We start from the raw sequence: 24814 nt of genomic DNA, 5'->3' as shown, positions 1-24814 counted from the left end.
AATGAAGTTAGAGACAACTATATCCTTCAAAGCCTATAAAGATAAGTGCTTAGTAACTTCTACCTGCTTTTCCCTCCACACACTCTAGAGAAAAACAACTTAATATATGTCAGATCAAATCAAAGTTATTTGGGGATTAACTCTCAGTGGACATATTTTGCATTACATTCCACTGACTCCAGTCATTACAAGCTGAATTAGAAACATCTTCAGTATACGTACCTGAAAATAGGTATCTAGTAGAAGTAGGAATCTATTTTAAAAGTCTCAAGTAAAGTTATAAATTCTGAGGTTCTGCAATAAACTTGAAAATTACTCAAAATCATAAATTATCTTCAAAAGCAGTATCCTTGGTTACAATGAGGAACTGGAGGGGGTGGGGGAGGTGGGATGTAGAAACTTCCCTGGTGATCCAGTGGTTTAATGCTGTGCTCCCAAAGCAGGGGGCATAGGTTTGACCCCTGGCTGGGGAACTAAGATTCTACATACTGCAAGACGTGGCCAATGAAAAAGAGAGGTTTGTGGGTGAAGCAATATCAATCTAGCTTTATTTCTGTGTTCCCATGTGGAAGACCAACAGTCAGCATTACTCAGTACCAAGTCTGATCAATATTTTTATGTTTATGTGTTGAACTGTTAAAAAGCAAGTGAAATCAAGTTATTAATATTTTTGAGTAGGATTTTTTTTAATTCTTGAGAATTGACTACATTTGTCTGAAATTGCAAGTAGGTAACTTATTTTCTATAAAGATTATAATCCCAAGGAGCCATTTTTCTGAGGCAAGAGCATTTTAATGGGAAGTGGGCATCCGTTTTAACTTTAAAGTATCATAATTGAATTTTCATGTCAGGGTCCAGTTCTTCCTTGCTTACACCTATTTCCCAGATGCTTATACTGTGCACCTGGCCTATAGTAGCCACTCAATAAAAATCTGGACCAGATTTTTTTTATGCTATTGGCAATAGAGGTGCGATTCTGAGAACAGGATTTGGTCAAGATGCATTTTTCTAGCAATGACCACAGAGACCTCTGCTGGCAGATACTGGGACAACAATTCAGGATCAGAAAGAACAAGCAAAAATGAAGAGATCAGAGGTGAATTTCTCAATTTTCTTGTCTTTCTTTGTCCATACTCTGTCATAAAAGCCCCATAAGAAGCTGTCCTCATTATGGTGTGTGGTTTGATAGAGTCAATACTAAAACAAGAATAAATGAACAACTTTTCTCTGAGGTGAGTGGGAAGGGTATCAACTTAGAAAGAAAAAATGTGGAGAACTGGATTGTGATTTCTGGGACCATTTGATAGCTGTTATTCAAAGTGTACCTTAAAAAAAATCTAGACTAGTGACCTGGTAAGCAAAATTACTATGGTCTGTTAATATGGTTAATTTTGAGGATTTGATACTCTGGTTTTTCTGAGGGTCCTATATTTGACACAACTTCAAAGTATTACTTAATACCTCCCCCAAGTCTGTTTTCCTCTTTTACACTGTCTTCTCCCTACCTATGTTAGGTTTATTAACTTACAAAAGGAGTTGCTAGGAATTGCTTGGGTTTTGGGGGAAGAAGAGATGTTTTGCTAACCTTTCCTGACTCCCCCACTCTCTAGATATCTTAGAAATTTAGATTTAGAAACTGTGGGTCCTAACACAGTCCTAGAGTGACCTCTTGCTGCATGATTTGTACATGAGCCTACAAGCCCAGTCCTGGATACCAGTGAACTGTCAAGACAGAAACCTCTGTGGGTGCGAAAGGATATGCATTTGTAAATGCATGCATAAAATGAATGACCCAGCCCCAAACAACTGAACTTTTTAACACTCCCATATTCTGCGGTTATCAAGCAGCAACAGAAGTCTGAACTTCCCCAGTGGCTCAGGGTAGTGACTCTGCCTGCCAATGCAGGGGACACAAGCTTGGTCCCTGATCCAGGAAGATCCCCTGGAGAAGAAAATGGAAATCCACTCCAGTATTCTAGCCTGGAAATCCCACAAACAAAGGCACCTGGAGGGCTACAGTCCATCGGGAAGCAAAAGAGTCGGACACGACTTAGTGACTAAACAGCAACGATAGAAGCTTCTTTTTCCAAAATAAATTCTATGAGGTGGGGAAATCATCTATCAATTTGTCCCTTAGATTCTGTTGAAAAAAAGAACATTTTACTTTCCTCATCAGATACATTCTGGACATTATATGCAGGTCTTAAATAAGCAAAAGAATTTACCTTTGAGGAGTGGCGGAGTTCCCTGTGGGATCCATGACTTGAAATTCCATGGTATCTGAATTTACTTCCAAAGATGGGTTTATGATGTAAAGAATGGTCTTACTGTTTAAGTCCTTCTGGCTAAATTTCTCATGGATAAATTCACCTACAAAAAGAAGTAAATGATTTTCATCGGTAATCAAACAAAATATTAGATAAGAGCTGATACAATATTTATGGCTGTTTTATTTTTAAACTCTTTTAAAATATTTAAAGTAAATCTTTTAAAGAAGTTAGTAAAATGTAACCATCTTAAAACTCAAAGTCAATTAACTAAAATTACTTTGTTTCAAACATTGTACCTTAAATATGAAAACAGAGAGTGAATAGGAAAATCTAGCAATAAAATCTAAAATTCCATGCCATCCTGTGATCACTATCTTCATAAAGTAGAAATAACATACAATTCAGAGAAAACTTACATCAAAAAATTGTTTTTAATGAACTTACATTGCTCAGAAATTCATGATATAAGAAAATGGGTCACAAATATGAATTTGGTCCTGACAATGTATTCCTGTGAATACCTTACAATCTAGCTATTGAAAAAAAAGTTATACATAATAAACAGTTGTGCATCAGTATCCAGTTCTCCCACTCAAGATGAATTTAGGAAAATTCAGCTTTAAATCCTCTTTAGCATGGATACTGATTTATAAACTGCATCTGTAAGTAAGCCTTGGGGAGTATTTACCAAATGGGCCTGAACTTAATTACAAATTACCTTCTAGATTGCCAACCACTGAGTATTTTAAAATGAGCAAGGATTAAGGAAGGCAGTACCTGTCACTGAGTTCTCCAGATGCCCATGTTGGGGGCCTCGTAAAATCTTAAAGATGATCTGGTTATCATCGGTGTCAGGGTCTGATGCCTTCAACACACGGGAAGTGATGTAAATCCCATAACAACCATTTTTCAAGAGCCCTACTTGAGAAGGGGAATGCAAGTGTGTGATGCGAGGGGCCGCTTTGTCCACCTGGTCCACCTGAATGATCAATAAACACACACGATGTTAAGCAAAGGCTTCTCATTCCCAAGCAACACGGGGGCTTAAATGGAGCAACAGCGACAAACGCTCCTGAATTTCAGATCCCTTATCCTCCTCATTCATTGACTTCTGTTAAAAGCTACCTCATTCACAACATCTTCAGCAAATATCATAGTGCCTGGAAGAGAGGTTAACTTTCTGTTAGAAGCTTTGACTCAGCTTTATTTATTTGCCCACTGTCTGGCTCCCCCATTAGACCTAAGCTCCCTGAGAGCAGACACCGTGTCTTTTTTCTCCTCAACTAGTCCCTGTACCTGGCATGATGCCCAACCATTACAGGAGCTCAAGAAACACTTGTTGGATGAACACATTAAGACTGACCCAGGAACTGTACTGCAAACTTAATATTAGTTCTACAAAAGCATTTCCCCCTTCTCCCAGTGTTTGGTAATTTACAGAAACAATGCTATAAAGGTCTACAAATACACTGAAACCACCTTTGTCATGTCCTGGTTTAAATAGCAAAAATATTGAATAGCAATAAAAATATTTCAGTAAAAAATGTGGAAGGTGCTTAGCTATAGGTATTGAGTATTGTTTTATTGATAGACAGAACCAGGTAACCAAACAGGTAGACTCAGTTTGTAAAGGCTGTGATGGGCAATTACTCATGAGTGAAAGAGGTACATAAGTTCAGACACTACAAAGGACCTCACTTGCATATGGTATGGAGTCAGTAGAAATGACTCTTATCAGTTACAGAGGGAACATTTTTGGAAGAATTAGCATAATTCATCACTGATAACACAAAAGAGGTACAAGAACACAGTCTTTGTTCCCTTCATTTCTCATCACGCAAATCTTAACTTTAGCCCCAAATGAAACTATTGTAATTCTAGCAAAGTAAAAAATGAGTGTCCACAATAAGACCATATATTTTTTGTGTGTGTTTATATAATAAACGACCAGTCATCTATTGATAAGAAAAAGAGATAGGATAAACTATTAACAAAAAAAGTCCCACAGTTCAGTGTTAACCAATAAAAAATAAAAATCAGAAAGTTTTAGAATAGGAGACAACTACCATTTTTATTCAAAACAAATACATATATATGTTCACACAGACAAAATTTTGGGAGCATGTATACAAACATGTTCATTTGTCTTCAGATGGGGAAAAATAACTTCTCCTTTGAGTATTTCTATGTGGAATTTTTTAACAATGAAGTATTTTTCTGTTAAGTTGGCAATCTGCTTTTTAAAATAAAAAAAGCAATCACACCTCACATTGGTAAATGTTTGAAGAAATAGACATTTTTATATTTTGTTGGAAGGAATGCCAATTAGCGAAAATCTTTTGGAGATAAACTTGATGTATATGTATATTAATAATGTGCATATACTGTGATTCAAAATTTCCACTTTTTGAGTACACCCTACAGAAATAGATGTGCAGACAAAGAATATATATATGACTATTAATTAAAATATAATTTGTAATAGCAAATAATAAAAAATTCCATAAAACTTGGAAGTCCTACAGGGGAATTGCAAACTATCTCTGCCTGAGATTGAGTGCCATGCAGCCTTAATCAATTATAGTATCAAGGAAGATTTAATGACATGTGGAAATTTTTAAGAGTGGAAACAAGTAATATGCTTAATAGTACATATAATATCATCTCTTTTTTATTTCAATAAAAGACTGCAAGCAAGCCACTGATCACAGTGGGATAATGAAAAATTATTTTCTAGAACTTTTCTGTAGTTTATGAATTTTTTAACAACAATTATTTTGTAAGCTGAAGTAGCAACACACAGTTTCAAAGGTTACAGTCATTCTCCTTTCCTAAAAGAGTGAGGATGGCACCCTTAGAGCTGTGAGGTGGGGAGGCAGTTATCATGGCCTTTTGGGGAAGAAGCTCCAGGGTGACTAGAAGGAAGTACAGTCAATGGCAAGAGACTAAAAATAAAGATATTTTAAGACATGTGAGTAACCCTCAAAGTTGGTAAATACATTGAGTGTGTGGAGTTTTAAAATTATAATTTCCTTAAATATAGAAGCATTATAAAAGGAATAAATGCCTGCTGTAATCATTTGCTTTTAAAAATGTTAATATCTACGCTTTGGGCTTTGGGCCCCCTGCTGTGTCTTTGGTCCTACTCTGTGCTAAAATCCATCCTAAATTTCTAGTTTCTTCTTCAAAAGCAGGTCTTTTGACTCAGGATACCAGAAGCATTTTAAAATATTAGAATACAGACAATTTTTTAAAAAAGGCTATATCCTTACAACCATTTGTGTTGGATTTACTAAAACTTATGTCACGCTTGCCTAAACCATAGGAAGCAGTGACCCTGGTCCTCTGTCCCTCATCCCCACCCCATCTCCTTCTAAGAAAGATTACTGAAATCATTGCACTGAGATTGCAGAATTTTGGTCAGCAACACAGAAAACCCATAAGTCAAAAAGATACATGTGCCCCATGTTCATAGCAGCACTATTCACAATAGCCAAGGCCTAAATGTCCATCAATAGATGGATGGATAGAGAAGATGGGGTACACGATGGAATACTTCTCAGTCATAAAAATGAATGAAATAATGCCATTTGCAGCAACATGGATGGACCTGGAAATCATACTAAGTGAAGTAAGTCAGAATAAGAAAGACAAATATCATGTAGTATCACTTATATGTGGTATCTAAAGATCACACAAATGAACCTATCTATGGAACAGAAACAGAATCAGGACACAGAGAATAGACTGGTGGAGAAGGGGTTGGGGGAGGGATGGAGTGGGAGGTTGGGAGTAGCAGATGTAAGCTTTAATATATATTAACAGAATGGATAAACACCAAAGACCGACTATATAGTATGGAAAACAGTATTCAACATCCTACAATAAATCGTAATGGAAAAGAATATCTTAAGAAAAAAGGAATGTAAATATATGTATAGCTGAATCATTTTGCTGTACAACAGTAATTAACACATTGTAAATCTTCAATTAAAAAAAGATGCAGAGTCTTAGGCAGACATGATTTCCTACAAATGAATGTCAGATTAGTGCCTGTTGGTGTCAATAAAATACAACTGTGTTTTGTGTTTACGTCCTGTAGCTTTGCTCTCAGTTGCTCAGTTTGGGAATACAAGTGGTACACCTATGTTTAGGAGATTCAGTTCAGTTCAGTCGCTTAGTCTGTCCAATTCTTTGCGACGCCATGGAATGCAGCATGCCAGGCCTCCCTGCCCATCACCAACTCCTGGAGCTTACTCAGACTCATGTCCATTGAGTCAGTGATGCCATCCAACCATCTCATCCTCTGTCATCCCCTTCTCCTCCTGCCTTCAATCTTTCCCAGCATCAGGGTCTTTTCCAATGAGTCAGTTTTTCACTTCAGGTGGCCAAAATATCACAGTTTCAGCTTCAGTATCAGTCCTTCCAACAAATATTCAGGACTAATTTCCTTTAGGATGGACTGGTTGGATCTCCTTGCAGTCCAAGGGAATCTCAAGAGCCTTCTCCAACCCAACAGTTCAAAAGCATCAACTCTTCGGCACTCGGCTTTCTTTATAGTCCAACTCTCACATCCATACATGGCTACTGGAAAAACCACAGCTTTGATTAAACAGACATTTGTTGGCAAAGTAATGCCTCTCCTTTTTAATATGCTGTCTAGGTTAATAGCTCTTCTTCCAAGGAGCAAGCGTCTTCTAATTTCATGGCTATAGTCACCATCTTCAGTGATTTTGGCGCCCCCCGCCCCCAACAAAAAACAGTCTCTCACTGCTTCCATTGTTTCCCCATCTATTTGCCATGAAGCGATGGGACCAGATGCCATGATCTTCGTTTTTTGAATGTTGAGCTTTAAGCCAACTTTTTCACTCTCCTCTTTCACTTTCATCAAGAGGCTTTTCAGTTCTTCTTCACTTTCTGCCATAAGGGTGGTGTCATCTGCATATCTGAGGTTATTGATATTTCTCCCGGCAATATTGATTCTAGCTTGTGCTTCATCCAGCCCAGCGTTTCTCATGATGTACTCTGCATAGCAGTTAAATGAGCAGGGTGACAATATACAGCCTTGACATACTCCTTTCCCAATTTGGAACGAGTTTGTTTTTCCATGTCCAGTTCTAACTGTTGCTTCCTGACCTGCATAAAGGAGGCAGGATTTCTCAGGAGGCAGGTCAGGTGGTCTGGTATTCCCATCTCTTTCAGAAGTTTCCACAGTTTGTTGTGATCTATGCAGTCAAAGGCTTTGGTATAGTCAATAAAGCAGAAGTTGATGTTTTTCTGGAACTCTCTTGCTTTTTTGATGATCCAGAGGATGTTGGCAATTTGATCTCTGGTTCCTCTGCCTTTTTTAAATATGGCTTGAACATCTGGAAGTTCACAGTTCACATACTGTTGAAGCCTGGCTTGGAGAATTTTGAGCATTATTTTGCTAGTGTGTGAGATAAGTGCAATTGTGCGGTAGTTTGAGCATTTTTTGGCATTGCCTGCCTTTGGCTTTGGAATGAAATCTGGCCTTTTCCAGTCCTGTGGCCAATGCTGAGTTTTCCAAATTTGCTGCCATATTGAGTGCAGCACTTTCACAGCATCATCTTTCAGGATTTGAAATAGCTCCACTGGAATTCCATCACCTCCACTAGCTTTGTTCATAGTGATGCTTTCTAAGGCCCACTTGACTTCACATTCCAGGATGTCTGGCTCCAGGTGAGTGATCACACCATCGTGATTATCTTGGTTGTGAAGATCTTTTTTGTACATTTCTTCTGTGTATTCTTGCCGCCTCTTCTTAATATCTTCTGTTTCTGTTAGGTCCATACCATTTCTGTCCTTTATCGAGCCCATCTTTGCATGAAATGTTCTCTTGGTATCTCTAATTTTCTTGAAGAGATCTCTAGTCTTTCCCATTCTATTGTTTTCCTTTATTTTTTTGCATTGATCACTGAGGAAGGCTTTCTTATCTCTCCTTGCTGTTCCTTGAAACTCTGCAGTCAAATAGGAATATCTTTCCTTTTCTCCTTTGCCTTTTCTGTCTTTTCTTTTCTCATCTATTTATAAGGCCTCCTCAGACAACAATCTTGCCTTTTTGCATTGGTTTTTCTTGGGGATGGTCTTGATCACTGCCTCCTATACTTTGCCACGAACCTCCGTCCATAGTTCTTCAGGCACTCTATCAGATCTAGTCCTTTGAATCTATTTGTCACTTCTACTGTATAATCGTAAGGGATTTGATTTAAATCATAGCTAAATCAAACAGTCTAGTGGTTTTCCCTACTTTCTTCAATGTAAGTCTGAATTTGACAATAAGGTGTTCATGATCTGAGCCACAGTCAGCTCCCAGTCTTGTTTTTACTGACTGTATAGGGCTTCTCCATCTTTGGCTGCAAAGAATATAACCAGTCTGATATAGGTATTGACCATTTGGCCTAATTCATCACTCAGTGGTGGCCAATGTCATATTTTCTTGCCAGAAAGAGCTCTTAAAAGCAAGAGACTGAGGAGGTCACCTCATCTGCATTACAGGTGGGTCAGTCAGTTCCTGAGTTATTTGACTTCTCTGCTCAGAGACATCAGGAAGTTCACGGGAATTATGGGAGAAAGTTTGAGGCTTTCCTTCTGAGGTTTCTCTGTTTGTTTTGTTTACACAAAAGGCAAGAAAACCTTGTACTTTCGATGAAAAACTTTTTCAACATGTATTCAACAATTCCCTATCAGTTAACTCTACAACTTCAAGAGATAAGGCTCTTGTGATAAAAATAATCTATAAGATATTTTTGCTGTTGGGAGAAACCTGATTGAAGTTCTGGTACTCTCTTCAAACCCCTTTTCCCTCCCTGTTCTGGAGTGTAGATAGGAACTCTTACACTGGCATTCAGAATTGATAATTCCATATTTGTAACCAAATAGAAGTGAAGTGAAGAGAAGTCACTCAGTCGTGTCTTACTCTTTGCGACCCCATGGACTGTAGCTTACCAGGCTTCTCCATCCATGGGATTTTCCAGGCAAGAGTACTGGAGTGGGTTACTATTTCCTTCTCCAGATAGACCAGAACATTATGCCAGGTTGGGTAGTACTATGACATTTCTCTACATAGCATGGGGGTGGGGGTAGTCAGGAGTCAAGAAAAACATAAACTGACTGAAGAGTGGGAGGGAACTAACAACAATTAAAACATGTAATAAAAAAAGAAATTAACTTTACTATGCACAAGGTATTTCCTACATACTCTACCAATAATATCAACACCTTCTCTCTTCTCCCAGTGTATCATAATCTCATTCCACTTTCTAGACTTCCTTATAGTCAAAGATGCATCTTGTATCCACTCCGTGTTATCATAACTCCCCATTTTCACCCTCAGATCTCACTTTACATAAAGACTGTGATGGTTAATTCTACATGCCAATTTAGCCAGGATGTTTGGTCAAGCTAGATGTTCCTGTGAAGGCATTTTTTTAAATTGATGAGTATTTCAATCAATAGACTTCGCGTAAAGCAGATTACCCTCCATAATGTGGATGGGCCTCATCCAATCATTTAAAGGCCTTAGAAAAAGAAGACTGAAGTCTCTTGAAGAGGAAGGAAATCTGCCTCCAAACTGCCTTTGGACTCAAGACTGTAACATCAACTCCTGAAATCTTCAGGCTGCTGGCCTGCCTCGTAGATTTTGGAATGTGTCAGACCCCACAATTGCATAAGCCAATTCCTGAACAGAACACAGTCTTTCTCTCTTCCTCTCTCTCTTATCATTTATACATGTATAAATTATATAATTCTATTGTTTGTTTCTCTGGAGATCCCTGACTAAGACAGAGAAGAAAGAGCAAGGGGAAATTATTATTATTTTACATAATCAGAATGTATTCTGCTTTAAGACAGATTTACATCTTTTATGCTATTGGTGGAAGTGTGTAGAACAGGGTGAACCGTATCCAAGGAGAATGGATTCAAGGCTCTGAGAGCCAGGATATACTTGATGTGTTTTGACTAAAAAAAGAAAAACACGTTATGTCCTCCAAGAATCATCTTAACAGTCAACATAACTGTGGCAGCAAAGTACCACAAAGGACACAGCACTGGGGATCAGGAAGACTGGCGCTCTTTATGTGTGTTTGACCAAATTGTTTAATTTTTGAACTTTTGAACATCTATAAAATGGAGACAATAAAACTCAGTTCATTGGATTTTTATGAAAATTAAATGAGATTTATATAAAGCAGGTCTGACCTACAGTTAACACTTTAAAGTAGCTTCTATAATTATTTTTCTCATCAATACATGGGTAATACTGATGTAGCTTCATACATTTTCGGGTGTTTAATTGAATACCATTAAAATTACAGTTAACCATTAAAATGCTGTTGGACTGCAAGGAGATCAAACCACTCAATCCTAAAGGAAAATTAACCCTGACTATTCAGTGGAAAGACAGATGCTGAAGCCGAAGCTCTATACTTTGGCCACCTGATGTGAAGAGCCAACTCACTGGAAAAGACCCTAATGCTGCAAAAGACTGAGGGCAAGAGGAGAAGGGGACAGCAGAGGATGAGACGGTTAGATAACATCTTTGACTCAATGGACATGAATTTGAGCAAACTTCAGGAGATAGCGGCGGACAGAGAAGCCTGGCATGCTGCAGTCCATGGGGTCACAAAAAGTCGGACAAGACTTAGCAACTGAACAACAGCAATGCTAGTAGATAACATAGGCCAATAAGCATCATTATAATAGTATAGTTAGATATTATAAAAGCTATTATAAGAGACTGAATACCTAACATACTTCAGGCAACATGCTAGTACCCTGGATACCTTATCTTATGTAATTCTTAGCACAATGCTGTAAGGCATGTTTTTTGAGAACAAAACGTAGAATCAGAAGAGTCAAAAAACTCTTTTTAGTTCACACAGCTTTGAAAATACTGAAAGCAGAAATTCCAACCTAGGTGTCTGTCTCCAAATGTATTTTGGTCCTTTGTGTATTACCACTGACTCCAAAGGTCAGTCATTATCTTGTACGCAGGCAGCACATCTGTTTTGTGTTCATATTAACACGCTTGGTGCCTTGCTTAGTACCTGGCATGCTATAGACACACATTATACATTTGAATGAAAGAAGGAAGGAAATAGGAAACAGTTCTCCCAGAAGTCGTGTTCTTATCTCTGACCATGAACTGTGTATTTGTTATACTTGCCTGGATGGTGAATGATACAGGTTCTTGCCACAGTCTCCCATCCACAAGAAAGCCGTGGTTTGTCCTATCTGTGGCCACAAAAGTGAAATGGTCAGTCCGAGAATCCCCTCCCAAGTGCCGATAGGCCACATGCCCGCTGTCCACGTCCAGCTGAGTGAAATTGCGTGGGATCAGCACCATCCCTTGCAGGTAGAGCTGGCCATGCCGTGGGAGCTGGGCCAGAAGGAAGGTGAGCTTTTCGGCTGGAGTGTCAGGGTCGGTCAGCTGCAGGAGGTCAGGGGAGAGCAGGCCTGTGGCCCCTTCAACCAGTCTCAACCCCTTGTTCCTGGTCACCACGGGTAAGGCTGTGTCCACAGTCTCCAGTGTGATCTCAAAAACCCCAGGCTTGGTCTGAAGTCCATTGCTGATGATGAATCTGGCAAAGAGAGGCAAGGCAGCCTTCAACATGGATTCTTGTGTCACCATCTATTGGAATGAAATGATAACAATACACACCTTTACTCAAGGACATATTGTGCTGGGATGTGAAGGAAAGCTCAAGAGCAGATCTTTCAGGAGGACACCATTCTATCCATTAAACCAGTCACTAGACAATGCGTACATGGACCATTCTAACCCCCCAAGTATTGCTCAGCAGCATGGATGGTAGATTCCTGGGATGGGGCAGGTTAACTGTGCCAATGATATATCTCAGGCTTGTCAATACTTAGTGTCATTTCTTGCCCCAAATAGGAATTTCATAGCCCAGACTCTTTTGCAATTGTATTTTCTTTGTGAGATTTTAATAGGCTCAGTTCTTAAGGCTGATCATTGGAAGCCCATCCAATAAAGTACTGAGTAGGCTGAATTTGGCTAATTCACTCAATTCGTATATTTTCCTGTTTGTTTTCACATTTGCCCATGACAAGATATGGGGGAGTTGTGTTAGACAAAGATTATTTCCCGGCTTTAAAGAAAAGAAAACTCGAGTGGAAAGGTTCAGAAACATGGCAGATCCTAAGGCAGGTAGGAGACAGACCTGGGATGAACACCCAGGTCCTCTGACTCCACACCTTCTGTTCTTGCAGTTTTAGTGATTGCTGGTTTAACAGTCCACTAAGAAAGAGCTGTGGTGCCTAAGTATCACTGCAGACCTAGAAGAGAAAACTGAAATGATACAAATCCAAGCTGAGCAAGATGTTTCTTACACTTGAAGCTCTGTGATACCACAGCGTGCTTCTGATTACATGGATCACTAAATCACATTCCACCCACACCGACAATCTCAAAATTAAACTAACCAAATACACCCTTATAACATTTCAATGTGTAATTTCTATACAAAGGACAGTTGAAACTATGATGAAATTAAGCCAACAAAATCTGCTATTGAAACTCCAACAAGTTAGGAAATCACTAATCTCAAATAGAATTGACACATTCACCACTGGCCAAAGAAACGTACTTCAAAACAATCATGGAATTGTGTCCATTTGTTTTTTCCCACATACCAGTTCTGAAATAGTCATGGGGGATAGAAACACTCTTATGTTCCACGGATGTAAAAATCTCCTAAAACACTGTAGTATGTATAACAGTGAATGATAAAAGAATTTTTTTTGGAGGTTCTTTTTTAAAATTAGAGAAGATATGGGGTTTATATTTATTTTATTAATTTGACAAATGTGACTACCAAGTTTTTTATTCTCTACAAAAGATATCTTTCGGGGATAGAAGGTTGATGCTTTGCTGTTGAACATGAAGGAACAGGAAACCAGGTTGTGTGAGTGTGATGAGTCTGCCAGCCTGCCTGAGGCAAAGGACTCAGGGACAAGAGCAGCTGGACCAGAAGTTACAGGGAGATGAGTTTGGCAGATGCAGATTTTGCTTTGAAGGCTAGGCTAACATTTTTGAGCTTTCTAATTATCAAGCTAGTAAGACTGCCTACCAGGAAAATAGGATGCGATGCATGGAAAAGGAATCCTTGTTCAAAAAGTTAAAACTGCTAAGTGAAATACTCCAAATAAAACACATTTTTGGACATTTCACATACCTTGACTTGTAAAGAATACAACTTGTGTTTTTTTTACCCCCACAGCTCAAACAAGAATATGGAATCAACTTTAGAATTGGAGATGGAACAAAATCATAGTTTCCTTAAAACAAAACAATATGTTTGGATAAATATATTCTAAGCAAATGGGTAATTTTATTGCTGGATCATGGAGTGTTTGCAAAATCCATTATTTTTTAAAAAGAAAAAAAAATCACACCTGAGAAAAAATATTTGTGTATGCTCTTCACCTTTCATTAGTCACTTTGACAATATCAAAGATGAGGTGATACACATTTTTAGATACAAAACTCATGGTCTGTTTCTCAGGGGATGCTCTTCCTGGAATTATGCCCTTATACTATTGTCTTCTGGTTACCTTTGTCCTATTTCCTCCCTGGAGTCTATCTGAGCAGAGGTAAAAACTGGAGACTAGGCATCCTCTCAGGGCCTCCATTTTCATGGAGCCTTCAACTTTGCCCTCTTTCACAATGTAAAATGGCTGTCGTTTTAAATTAGCAATTTATAGTTGAGCACAGACTTAAGCCAGAGAACATGTAGGCATGTCAAATGCTGGTGGAGAAGGAAGAAAAAGAGAAGGGGAGAGACAGCCATCAGGAGCAAGGAGGTGAAGCAGGAGCCCCAGGGGCTGCCAGGGGTGCATCAGAGGTGGCCATTTTGAGTATCTGATTCTGACTTTCTCCTCTGGAGACTAAATTCCAAAATTGCCCCACTGGGTGCCCCAAGCTCAGTCTCAAGGTGGCTGCATTATCCACATACATGTGACCTGTCTGAGGCCACGGAAGTTTCCTCATGATCTAGGCAGTCCATCTCAGACTCCTCTCTGCCTCTGACAGGCATCTGACCACAGTGAAAATCAGCAGTCTGCCCTCAGTCGGAGGGGAATGAGGGTGAGTGGGTTAGGGGCCATTTAAGATAAGAAACATGTTTCCTGAGGCCGGTGTTCCCAGCTGGGACGCTCAGGCAGCTGTCTGTACTGACAGAACGCTAACAAGCCAGTGGCCAAAAGGATGCAATGGCCCAACGTGACTGGATCAAGCACATCTTACCACGTTCACAAGTATCAGGGCAAACTATTCACAAGCAGAGAACATTATCAGAGCGAGTGAGAGGCGGGGTGACTCGGTCCTGGTTGGCTTCCCAGTCAAAAGAAAAAATAGCCTAGCAGAACCAGTGCGACAAGGTCAACGCTTTGTGCCTGTAAACATTGACCAGATGATCTTACAAATGGCCCACACCATCCCCCTCAGAAGAAACCTTCCAAATAGATATTGAAGTTTTAAAACAACAGTGCCATTGCTATTACGGCATCCAATCAAGCTTAAGAAGCCAGTGGCGTTGAGGTGGCCGCTCCTTATGTGGGTCCATTTTGTTTAATTTCCTTTATTATGCCCCCCCTGAGAAGCAACGCAGCCAAGATGACCACTGTCTCATGAAATTTGGGGAATGACTCTCAGATCTGTGTGGGGTGCCTGCCCGGCCTGATTTCACCATTACCATGGTGCTTTCAAGCTTTCTGCATTTCCTGGCAATAGAGTTGGCTGAAGAATCTGCCATCTGTCATGGCATTTAAAAGATAAAAATGGAATCATAAATAGAGCCAGTTCTTCAGGAAAAAAAAAAAAAAAAAAGTCCAACCGGCTTGTCAAAATGGAGGACATTAGCATGTTCTTTTAGAACCCGGCTGCCAGCAGCTGAAGTCAGCTTGCTAATCACTTGGTGTCAGCTGTCCCAGAATGTGCTGCCAAATCCTTCTTCCAGGCCAGCAGCACCAAACAATACAGGAAAAATTTATGATTCACAAAATATTTTTGCAGAAGGTAAAATCTGACCATTAAACTCCCCTGTTTAATTAATGCTGCCATAGCTTACATTAAAAAGTGAAGGGAGGAGGGAAGCTCTCTGCCACAGAATTTATCTCTTCTCCCCAGCCAAATTCCTTGCCAGATTTAACAGCAAGCAACATAAATTTAGGTGATTAGATTGGTTGCATATATTTAATTTTTAAAAAGCACCATGATCACACTTTTATTAAAACAGCCTTTCGGCTTTGGTTGAACACCACCTGGCAGACAACACAATGGATGGGTTAGTGAAATGACAAGATTAAAACAAGGATCTTCAGCAGATATGAGGCTCTCCCATTATAAGATGCAAAACTGCTGGTCAAACATCAGAACGACACACACGGAGAAGGGTCCTTCCCACAAGCAGAGATTCTCTGCAAGGTTTTCAGTACAGTCAGGGATAATGGAAAGACCTCTCCACAGTGAGATCTCAGCCCAAATTTAGCTCTGATACTCAGCCATGTCAATTTAGGTGACTTTTTGCCTCTTCGAGACTCACTTTTCTCACCCATAAAATGGGAACAAGACATCTCTCTCAAGGTGGTGGTGTAAAGGCTTAAGAGCAATGATACTTGCATAAAAAGGGTCTAGTACACTGCTTGAAGGGGCTTCTCAGGTGGCACTAGTGGTATAAAACCCACCTGCCAAGGCAGGAGACATAAGAGACAAGGGTTCGATCTCTGAGTCGGGAAGATGCCCTGGGCAAGGGAATGGCAACCCACTCCAGTATTCTTGCCTGGAGAATCCCATGGACAGAGGAGCCTGGCAGGCTACAGTTCATAGGGTCACACAGAGTCAGACACGACTGAAGTGACTTAGCATGCACACACACATTGCTTGATCCATTACAGGTGTATCAAGACTAGCTTTCTTACACATAAATGAAGGGACTGGATTAAAGCAGTGTGTTCCTACCCTTGCTGTTTACTGTCTCGATGACCCTGTTTCCTAATCTTGAGTCATTCAAACACCATCTTCACAATTTTTGCCATTTTCTGGTACTACTGGTACTCTTATTACCTACCATTTTGCTTTACATCAACTCATTGTTCTTCTTAAATAAATGTACTTGAAAAGAAACCTTTTAACAACTAGAAGACCAAAGTTTTCACTCATAAAAACGAAGTCACCATAAACACAACAAAAATAAATACAAGAAACCAACTGTTTTTCATTTGCGCTAGATGCTGTTGGCCAATGGCTTGGAGCCTGTGGCCTGTACGTTCTTTGCTAAAAAGGGAAAAACAGTCCATACTGAAGAGCTGCTAAGGACATATGAGCACAGGCCGCCTGAGACTTCCTTCTAGACACAGAAGGACTGAGAGTATTAAAAAGGAGTTTCTCGCTCTCGAATCTCCGTTACTTAATGTCTCCTTTCTGTACCAGCCAACATCATTTAGCATCTTCGTAGCATTGGTGGTACTAATCACTCATTTTACAAAATGGAGACACAGAGTTTCTGCTAAATGAAAACCTTGCCCAGAAGCTCTCTGTGCAAAACAAACTAAAGATCAAACCACCAACAAACTAAACAAAACAAAGTTATCTCAGTAACTCGAGATGTGAGCTGCAGAACACCATTAACTCAGCCCCTTCATGTGCTGTCTGGGAGAGGACATCAGAGGCTCCTGTCCACCTTCAGACGCCTTGGAGCACACTGGGAAAATGCACTGGACCGGACACAGCTAGTCCCAGCAGCATCGGACTCACCTGTAGAGCTTTTAAAAGTACAGATTCCTAGGCCTGACACTGGACTCACTAAGGTTGTCTCTCTGCAGTGAGGCCCAAGAATTTAAATTTTGTAAATCTCTCAGGTAACTCTCTTGAGAGTCTAGAAACTTAGAAACTCCTGGGATGAATGATTTTATAAACACCCTCAAGTATGATTCTCTATGGATGTGAATTAGGAAGCTGTTATGGTATCACTAATTCTCACATCATAGATATCGTTTTTTATTCTCAGCTCATCACTACCATCTAATTAAGGCCTAATTATTATTTCTCAACATTTTTATGTGTTCATTCTTTGGCTTCACCAGAAGAATCTCTAGTTTCTCCAATACAGTCATGAATGTCTTCAGCAGACTCTCCCGTAGGCATGGATGGAAGAAAACAGGAATGGACAGGAAAAAGAAGTTTCAGAAATTGGTGTCAAATGAAAAACCCTGAATCTGATATACCTGCGCTAAGCTAATAAGCATCCACCCTCCATTAATAAACAGGAAAAAAGGAATCATATTGCTGTTTATAACTTATTCCTTCCTTCAAGATTAATCTTGGTATTGTAAAGATTGGAGAGAAAAAAAAGGGGGCCAAGGAAAGAATATGGTAAACAATAATAACTGGTGCATGGGGATGACCCAGAGAGATGTTGTGGGGAGGGAGGTGGGAGGGGGGTTCATGTTTGGGAACGCATGTAAGAATTAAAGATTCTAAAATTTAAAAAAAATAAAAAATTAAAAAAAAAAAAAGACGCTTGTTCCTTGAAAGAAAAGCTATGACCAACCTAGACAGCATATTAAAAAGCAGAGACATTACTTGGCCGACAAAGGTCCATATAGTCAAAGCTAGTAGTCACTTATGGATGTGAGAGTTGGACCATTAAAAAATAAAAAAAAAAGAATAACAAAAATGATAGAAACATTATTATTAACATTAAAATAAACATTAAAATCTAATATTAATAATAGAAACCAATACTTATCTTGTTCTTCCTATGTGCCATGTCTTGGGCTTTTTATTGGAATATAATAGCTTTACAATGCTGCGTTAGTTTCTGCCGTACACCACCATGAATTGGCCATATCTATACATGTATCTGCTCCCTCTTGGGCCTCCCTCGCACCCGCTCTCCCGTCCGACCCCTCTAGGTTGTCGTGGAGTGTCCAGCTTAGCTTCCTGTGCTATTCAGCAGCACCCTGCTAGCTAGCTATTTTCTGTAGGGTCGTGTATGCATGTCAATGCCACTCTCCCAATCCGTCCCCCCTCCCCTCCCCACTGTGTCCACAAAGCCATTCTCTATGTCCGCTCGTCTATTCCTGCCCTGCAGATAGGTTCATCAGTATCATTTTTCTAGATTCCATATTAAGAACATTACATACCTAAGCTCATTTGAAGCCCTCAACAACTCTGACATAGCCACTGTGAGCATCATTCCTTTTCACAGAGGCATTTATAGGAGCACAGGAGAAGGAATGACTTGAGGAAAACCGGAGATGTGGGTCATGAAGACACAGACCCGACCCCAGTTTCGTGCTTTCATGACTCTGTACCATATCCCAAGCCAAGGAATCAGTGGGAAAAGTAATCCCCACTTCTGATGTTTTCGTTAACACTTAGCAACACTCAAGCACTGAATTGGTATTAAGATAGTGAGCCACCAAATGATTATCTGCTTGTTAAGAACATTTGTCTAAAGAAAAAAGGAGGTATTAGTCTAAACTTCCCTGGATTTTTTTTTACCTAACTATACAACTCATCTTTTCAAACCATCATTCCAAATACCAAAAAGGCAAGCAAAATAATCTTTACTGACATTTAAACATTGTTTATCATAGCAGACATACTGAATTAGAAAAGATATATGATAGAGGAGAGTGGCATTTGGACATGGGTTTATCCGTGTACTTGATAGTTTATGGGAGCCTGTCAAATAACATAGCAGTCTGCTAGAGTTGTGTTATTTTATAGCATTCTTTTGAAGATTGTATTCTGACATGATAAAAATCATAGTGGAGGACAGAAGCCCTGTGTGTATGGAAGATGAATCAAGGCTCTCAGAGCTCTTTCTTCATTAGAAAATTCAGCGTTAGATGTGTACCAAGGTCCCCCAAAAGCTAGTCCAGGATTTCTGGGTTCTCAACCCAGCCCTGGGAATCTGTATTTCTATCAGGAACCCCAAGTTCAGCCAGTTTTCGTAACTGCTAAAGAGTAGACCCTCTAGAGTTTTTCTTGCTTTATGTGACTGGAAATAGATTTTAGTATTTTAAATGAATGCAGACTTTCATTATTGTTGTATCTTTGCCTTTTCAACAGATTGTTATTCTTCCCAGTGATTTATTTGATACAGAATCCTTGAACAGGTGCACAGCCCCCAATTATAACACTGTTTCTATGGGGAAATATGATCCACTTATGACAACATGATTTATGATATAGTTACCCAAACACAGTGTATCAAAAGGCACTGTCTGCTTATGCCAAATGTTTACCAGCAAATTTCTTTTCCTTGGATAGAAAAACAGACTCAGATAAAGAGGTTAAATTACTTTACCACATCTCTCATTACTGGATATCCTCAGGTCTTCACGTGTCTCTTCACCGAACAGCTTGCGTGGAGATTTGCTTAGGTGTTTATTTTTAAAAAACAAGCCCTAATTTCTGGCCTGGCTGCTACTGTCAGTTTAATTGTGCACTCTTCTCTCTCATCCATTGAGGCAGTGGATGAAGAGCAGATTTATACTGGAGCTGGAAAAGGGCATATTTTTCCTTGCCTTTGTCTTTCTAAGCATTCATTCAAAGAAGGCGTTCTGAAAAGTTTCCTCAGGGCTCACCTGAATGTGTCTCTGTGGGCAGCTGTTGTGCTCTTATCCACATAGCAGACTGTCTGTCCTGCTATATCCATTTGGCTGAAGCTTGTAATGGGGACCCCAGGATAGCGGACGTATTCAACCTGGCCAAATTGCGGTGGGGAGGTGATGACGTAGAGAAGTTCCTCGGGCTTGTCTGTTCCATCCACAGCAAGGAGAGTGGTGGTCGTCAGGAAACCTCTGCCACCTTTAGACACCACAAGTGGTTTTGCCAGGATGACAATATCACCTGTGTGGCAGAAGAGGTGGTGGTCAAAATTTGAAAAATAAAACCTCTATGGTGAAGGTCAAAATCAAAGGCCAAACTGCAGAAATAAAAATCTCAATTCTAGGATAAGAACAGAGACACAGATGTAGAGAACGGATGTGTTGACTTGAGGGGCAGCAGAGAGAGGGATGAGCTGGGAGATTAGGTTTGACATACAAACACGCATATGCGTGTGTGCGCAGGTGCTCAGTAGTGCCTGACTTTGTGCAACCCTATGGACTGTAGCCTGCCAGGCTCCACAGTCCATGGGATTCTCCAGGCAAGAATACTGGAGTGGGTTGCCATTTCTTCCTCCAGAGGTCTTCCCAACCCAGGGAATGAACCTGCATCTCCTGTGTCTCCTGCTTTGGCAGGTGGATTTTTAACACTGAGCTACCTGGAAAGCCCATACACTACCATGTGTAAAACATAGCTAGTGGGGAAGCTGTTGTATGGCACAAGTTAGCTCGGTGCTCTGGAGGGGGTGTTGCTGGGAAGGAGGTCCAAGAGGGAGAGGATATGTGTACACATGTACACACAGAAGAGGTTCACACTGTTGTACAGCAGAAACTAACACAACATTGTAAAGCAATTATACTCCAATAAAAAAATACTTAAGAAGTGACCCAAAAAAACAACCCTAATATGATATAGCAAGATTTCTATGACTGGGATTAATCAAAGAATTTGGCCAAAGACATACGCAGATATCACAGAGAAGGGGCAACACATAAGGCCAATAAAGACGCAAGATATGCTCATGAATAGTCAGGGAACTACAGACCAAGATCACAATAAACTGCCATCTCACATCGCTCTGACAGGCCACGATGTGGAAGGCTGAAGGTGGCACGTGTTGAAGAGGATGGGGACTCTTGCACACAGTTCGAGTCAAGCGTGTAAACTGGTACACAACCTAGAATTATTTTGTAAAGAGTTGGATACTCACATATGCCTTGACCCAGTGATGCCACTCCAGTGGTGTGCTGGAGAGAAACATGTGCACCTATACCCAGGAGGTCTGTGCTAGAAAGGTCACGGCAGCTCTGTTTGTAACTGAAAACACTGGAGACGACCCAGATGCCTTTTCGGAAGGTGAATGTATAAACAAGCTGTGGCCTAGTCATACAGTTGAATTTCGCAGAGTAGCCAAATGAAGGCACTAGAGCTACACGCAGCCACACAGATGCAGCTTATTAACATGTATTAGTTCAATGAGCAAGTCCTGGAGAACCACAAACAAAGGTAAGAAACTTGACACAAAATTCAGGATGGTGGTTTTCTCTGGAGGATGGAATGGGTAGATAGGTAGACTCTGATACTGTTAATGTTCCAGTTCTTGTATGTGTGGTGGCTACACAGGGGCTGTTATGCATATTTAAAAGACTATGAGTGAGTGTCTGAATGAGCAAAGAAGGTGATCACACACAAAGGATACAGAGCCTCATAAACTAAAGTTATACCAAATTTTGTTCACCTGAGGTTCATCAAAAAATTATCATAATTAAAATACCCTGGAGTTTCAACTTTGTGCTAAGTAAGGGAGAAAGACCCTTAAAATTTTACACCAACACTGTGATAAGCCATTGCCATGTGTCTAGGCTATAAATGAGGAAACTAAGGTGTACAAATGTTACCAACTTGGTAATGATTATACAGTTAGGAAAGACAGAGCTAGAATTTATACCCAAGCCATCTGACCCAAGAGCACACACTCAAACCTCAAAGACCCTGATGCTGGGAAAGATTGAAAGCAGGAGAAGGAGACGGCAGAGGATGAGATGGTTCGGTGGCATCACCAACTCAAAGGACATGAGTTTGAGCAAGCTCTGGGAGTTGTTGATGGACAGGGAAGCCTGGCATGCTGTAGTCCATGGGGTTGCAGAGTCAGACACAATTTGGCAACTGAGCAATGACTAACTTCTAATAGGTAAAGACCAGTTCAGCTCAGTTCAGTCGCTCAGTCATGTCAAACTCTTTGCGACCCCATGAACTGCAGCATGCCAGGCTTCCCTGTCCATCACCAACTCCCGGACTTTACTCAATCTCATGTCCACTGAATCAGGATGACATCAAACCATCTCATCCTCTGTCATCCCCTTCTCTTCCCACCTTCAATCTTTTCCAGAATCAGGGTCTTTTTCAATGAGTCAGTTCTTCACGTCAGTTGGCCAAAGTATTGGAGTTTCAGCTTCAGCATCAGTCCTTCCAACGAATATTCAAGACTGATTTTCTTTAGGATGGACTGGTTGGATCTCCTTGCAGTCCAAGGGACTCTCAAGAGTCTTCTCTAACACCACAGTTCAAAGGTATCAATTCTGCAGTGCTCAGCTTCCTTTACATACATACATGACTACTGGAAAAACCACAGCTTTGATTAGACAGACATTTGTTGGCAAAGCAATGTCTCTCCTTTTTAATACACTGTCTAGGTGAGTAGGTCTTCTTCCAAGAAGCAAGCGTCTTCTAATTTCATGGCTACCATCACCATATGCAGTGATTTTGGAGCCCCTCCCCCCCAAAAAAGTCTCTCACTGCTTCCATTGTTTCCCCATCTATTTGCCACGAAACGATGGGACCAGATGCCATGATCGTAGTTTTCTGAAAGTTGAGTTTAAGCCAACTTTTTCACTCTCCTCTTTCACTTCCATCAAGAGGCTCTTTAGTTCTTCTGTGTTTTCTGCTGCTAAAAATTCTATAGTGCACAACAAAGACTTACATATTCCCAAATATTGATATTGCCATGACTGAGAAACCCTGTTTTAGATGATCAAATTAATCTTTGTTATATGTTATTGCTTTTTAACTCAAAATGCAACTTAAGTTCAATGTAGAATCAACAGTCAACCTAATTTTACATCAAAACCTGAGCCGCAGATGATTCTGAGGGAGTTAAGATGAATACATCAAAGAAGAAAGAGGAATGAACAAAGCCAGGAAACAAAATTCACCCACAGGATGAAGAGCAGAAGATAGAGCTGAGGGGAGGAAAAGTATCTAGGTTTTGCCTGAACCCAGTTTTTCAGCACTGTTTATCACATTAGTCAGAGTATGGTTGAGGGTCAACTATAGGCAATGTCCTTCTAAACGTCTCTCAAAGATGTCCGAGTCATTTTTGCCACTGTGCAAATCAGAAGTCACGGCACAATGGGAAAGCATGATGTTATCTATAATGGCTTCCAAAGTGTTCAAATATGCTAATGTTAGGGTCTGGTTTAGTCTAACAATTCAGTTAGACTAAATCAGTTATTTCATTTATTTCATTTAGAGATGAACAATTCTGATTATAAAGTTACACTGCAACCTGAGAAAATTTCCTCCAAAAGAAGGAAGGAAGGGAAAAAACTAAAGCAGTGAAGAAAGAGGAGGAAAGAAGGAAGAATAGGATTCTATACAGAGATAAAAAAATACCACCAAATTAAAAGAAAAGCTTCTGAACTACTGAAAGTTTCAACAGGTTACTGTGTCTACTTGATTAAGTTTTCACAATTCCTTTTAGAAAATAATCACATGCCAGGTGTAGCAGAGACTAGGGAGGACCTCACCAGCCTCAGTACTTTTTCTTCTGGATGTACCGCTCCAGTTTCCACTGCCCAGCCTCCTTAAGGTGATTCAGCCACCAGGATGTATAGAGGGCAAGTACCCTACCTCCACGCATAGCCCATGAAATTTTCCCATTTTCCTTCACATACCCACGTGTGCACGCACGGCCGTGTCCGACTCTTTGCAACCCCATGGACTGTAGCCCACGAGGCTGTCCACAGGATTCTCCAGGCAAGAATATTGGAGTGGGTTGCCATTTCTTCTTCCAAGGGATCTTCCTGATCCAGGGGCCAAACCATGTCTCCTGCATCTCCTGCGCTGGCAGGAGGATTCTTTACAACTGCACCGCTTGGGAAGTCCATCGTCATCCACATCTCGCTCTCAAAGTGACTCTGAGGCCTTCAGGGACAAAGAATCCCCTGGCTAGAGAGAACCCCCAGGTGGGTGCATGGAACAGAACACTTCTGTACTCCCCAGGGAATGCACCATGCTAAGAATGACAGGACAGTCTGCTGCCCTAATACATATGTTGTCTGCCCAGATATTTCACTTGTATTACTTTTTGCCTGGACAAGTATTTATGAAGAATGTACTCTTACTTTTGCAAAGAGAAGTAATTGTGTACAGTAACATGAACTTATTATATATCTTCAAGGAAATAAGCAAATAAAATATATAGTCTTCCCCTTCAAAAAAAAATCAAAATCAGTTAATCTGGCTTAAAATTTGTTTTAAAAAATTCAGGACAGCTGTAATTTTACTACATACATGAAGTAAAACTTTTACTGTACCTAAGCATCCAATTTAATTTAGCTCTGAGCTTTCTGGCAGCCAAGGCAAAAAAAAAAAAAAAAATGCATTCTGTTAATCTGTCAATCAAGCATGTACTAAGGATCTAAGACTTTGCTTGGTCCTGAAAATATATAGGTCTTGGACTATACAGATGAATGAGATAGGATCTTTACTCTCCTCACACAAGCTCTAAGTGAAAGTATGCAGTAGTAACAGTTGAGAATCAAAGACCTACTCTCTCCCTTGCTGAGCTTTCAGTACTTTTTTGGCTCTCCTCCTTCTGCCA

At 40.2% G+C, this 24814-nt stretch overlaps 1 protein-coding gene across 2 annotated transcripts in view; it reads right to left on the bottom strand.

Moving 5' to 3' along the window:
- FREM1 (FRAS1 related extracellular matrix 1) overlaps nt 1-24814 on the bottom strand; it is a 179345-nt gene that overhangs the window by 32653 nt on the left and 121878 nt on the right. Inside the window, exons 24-27 of one of the 2 annotated variants that reach the window (XM_013965901.2) lie at nt 19911-20175; nt 11458-11872; nt 3048-3249; nt 2226-2370 (exon numbers count right to left, since the gene is read on the bottom strand). In XM_013965901.2, the coding sequence (XP_013821355.2) occupies nt 2226-2370; nt 3048-3249; nt 11458-11872; nt 19911-20175 (1027 nt within the window). Of the gene's footprint in view, nt 1-2225; nt 2371-3047; nt 3250-11457; nt 11923-19910; nt 20176-24814 lie in introns of those variants that run through there. The other variant, XM_013965904.2, reaches the window with a different exon arrangement.

This window comes from Capra hircus, chromosome 8, assembly GCF_001704415.2.
Source record: "Capra hircus breed San Clemente chromosome 8, ASM170441v1, whole genome shotgun sequence".
In the NCBI taxonomy this organism is placed as follows: Eukaryota; Metazoa; Chordata; class Mammalia; order Artiodactyla; family Bovidae; genus Capra; species Capra hircus.
The sequence above is the reverse complement of the archived record's forward strand: the minus strand, read 5'-3'. Positions and strand labels throughout refer to the sequence as shown.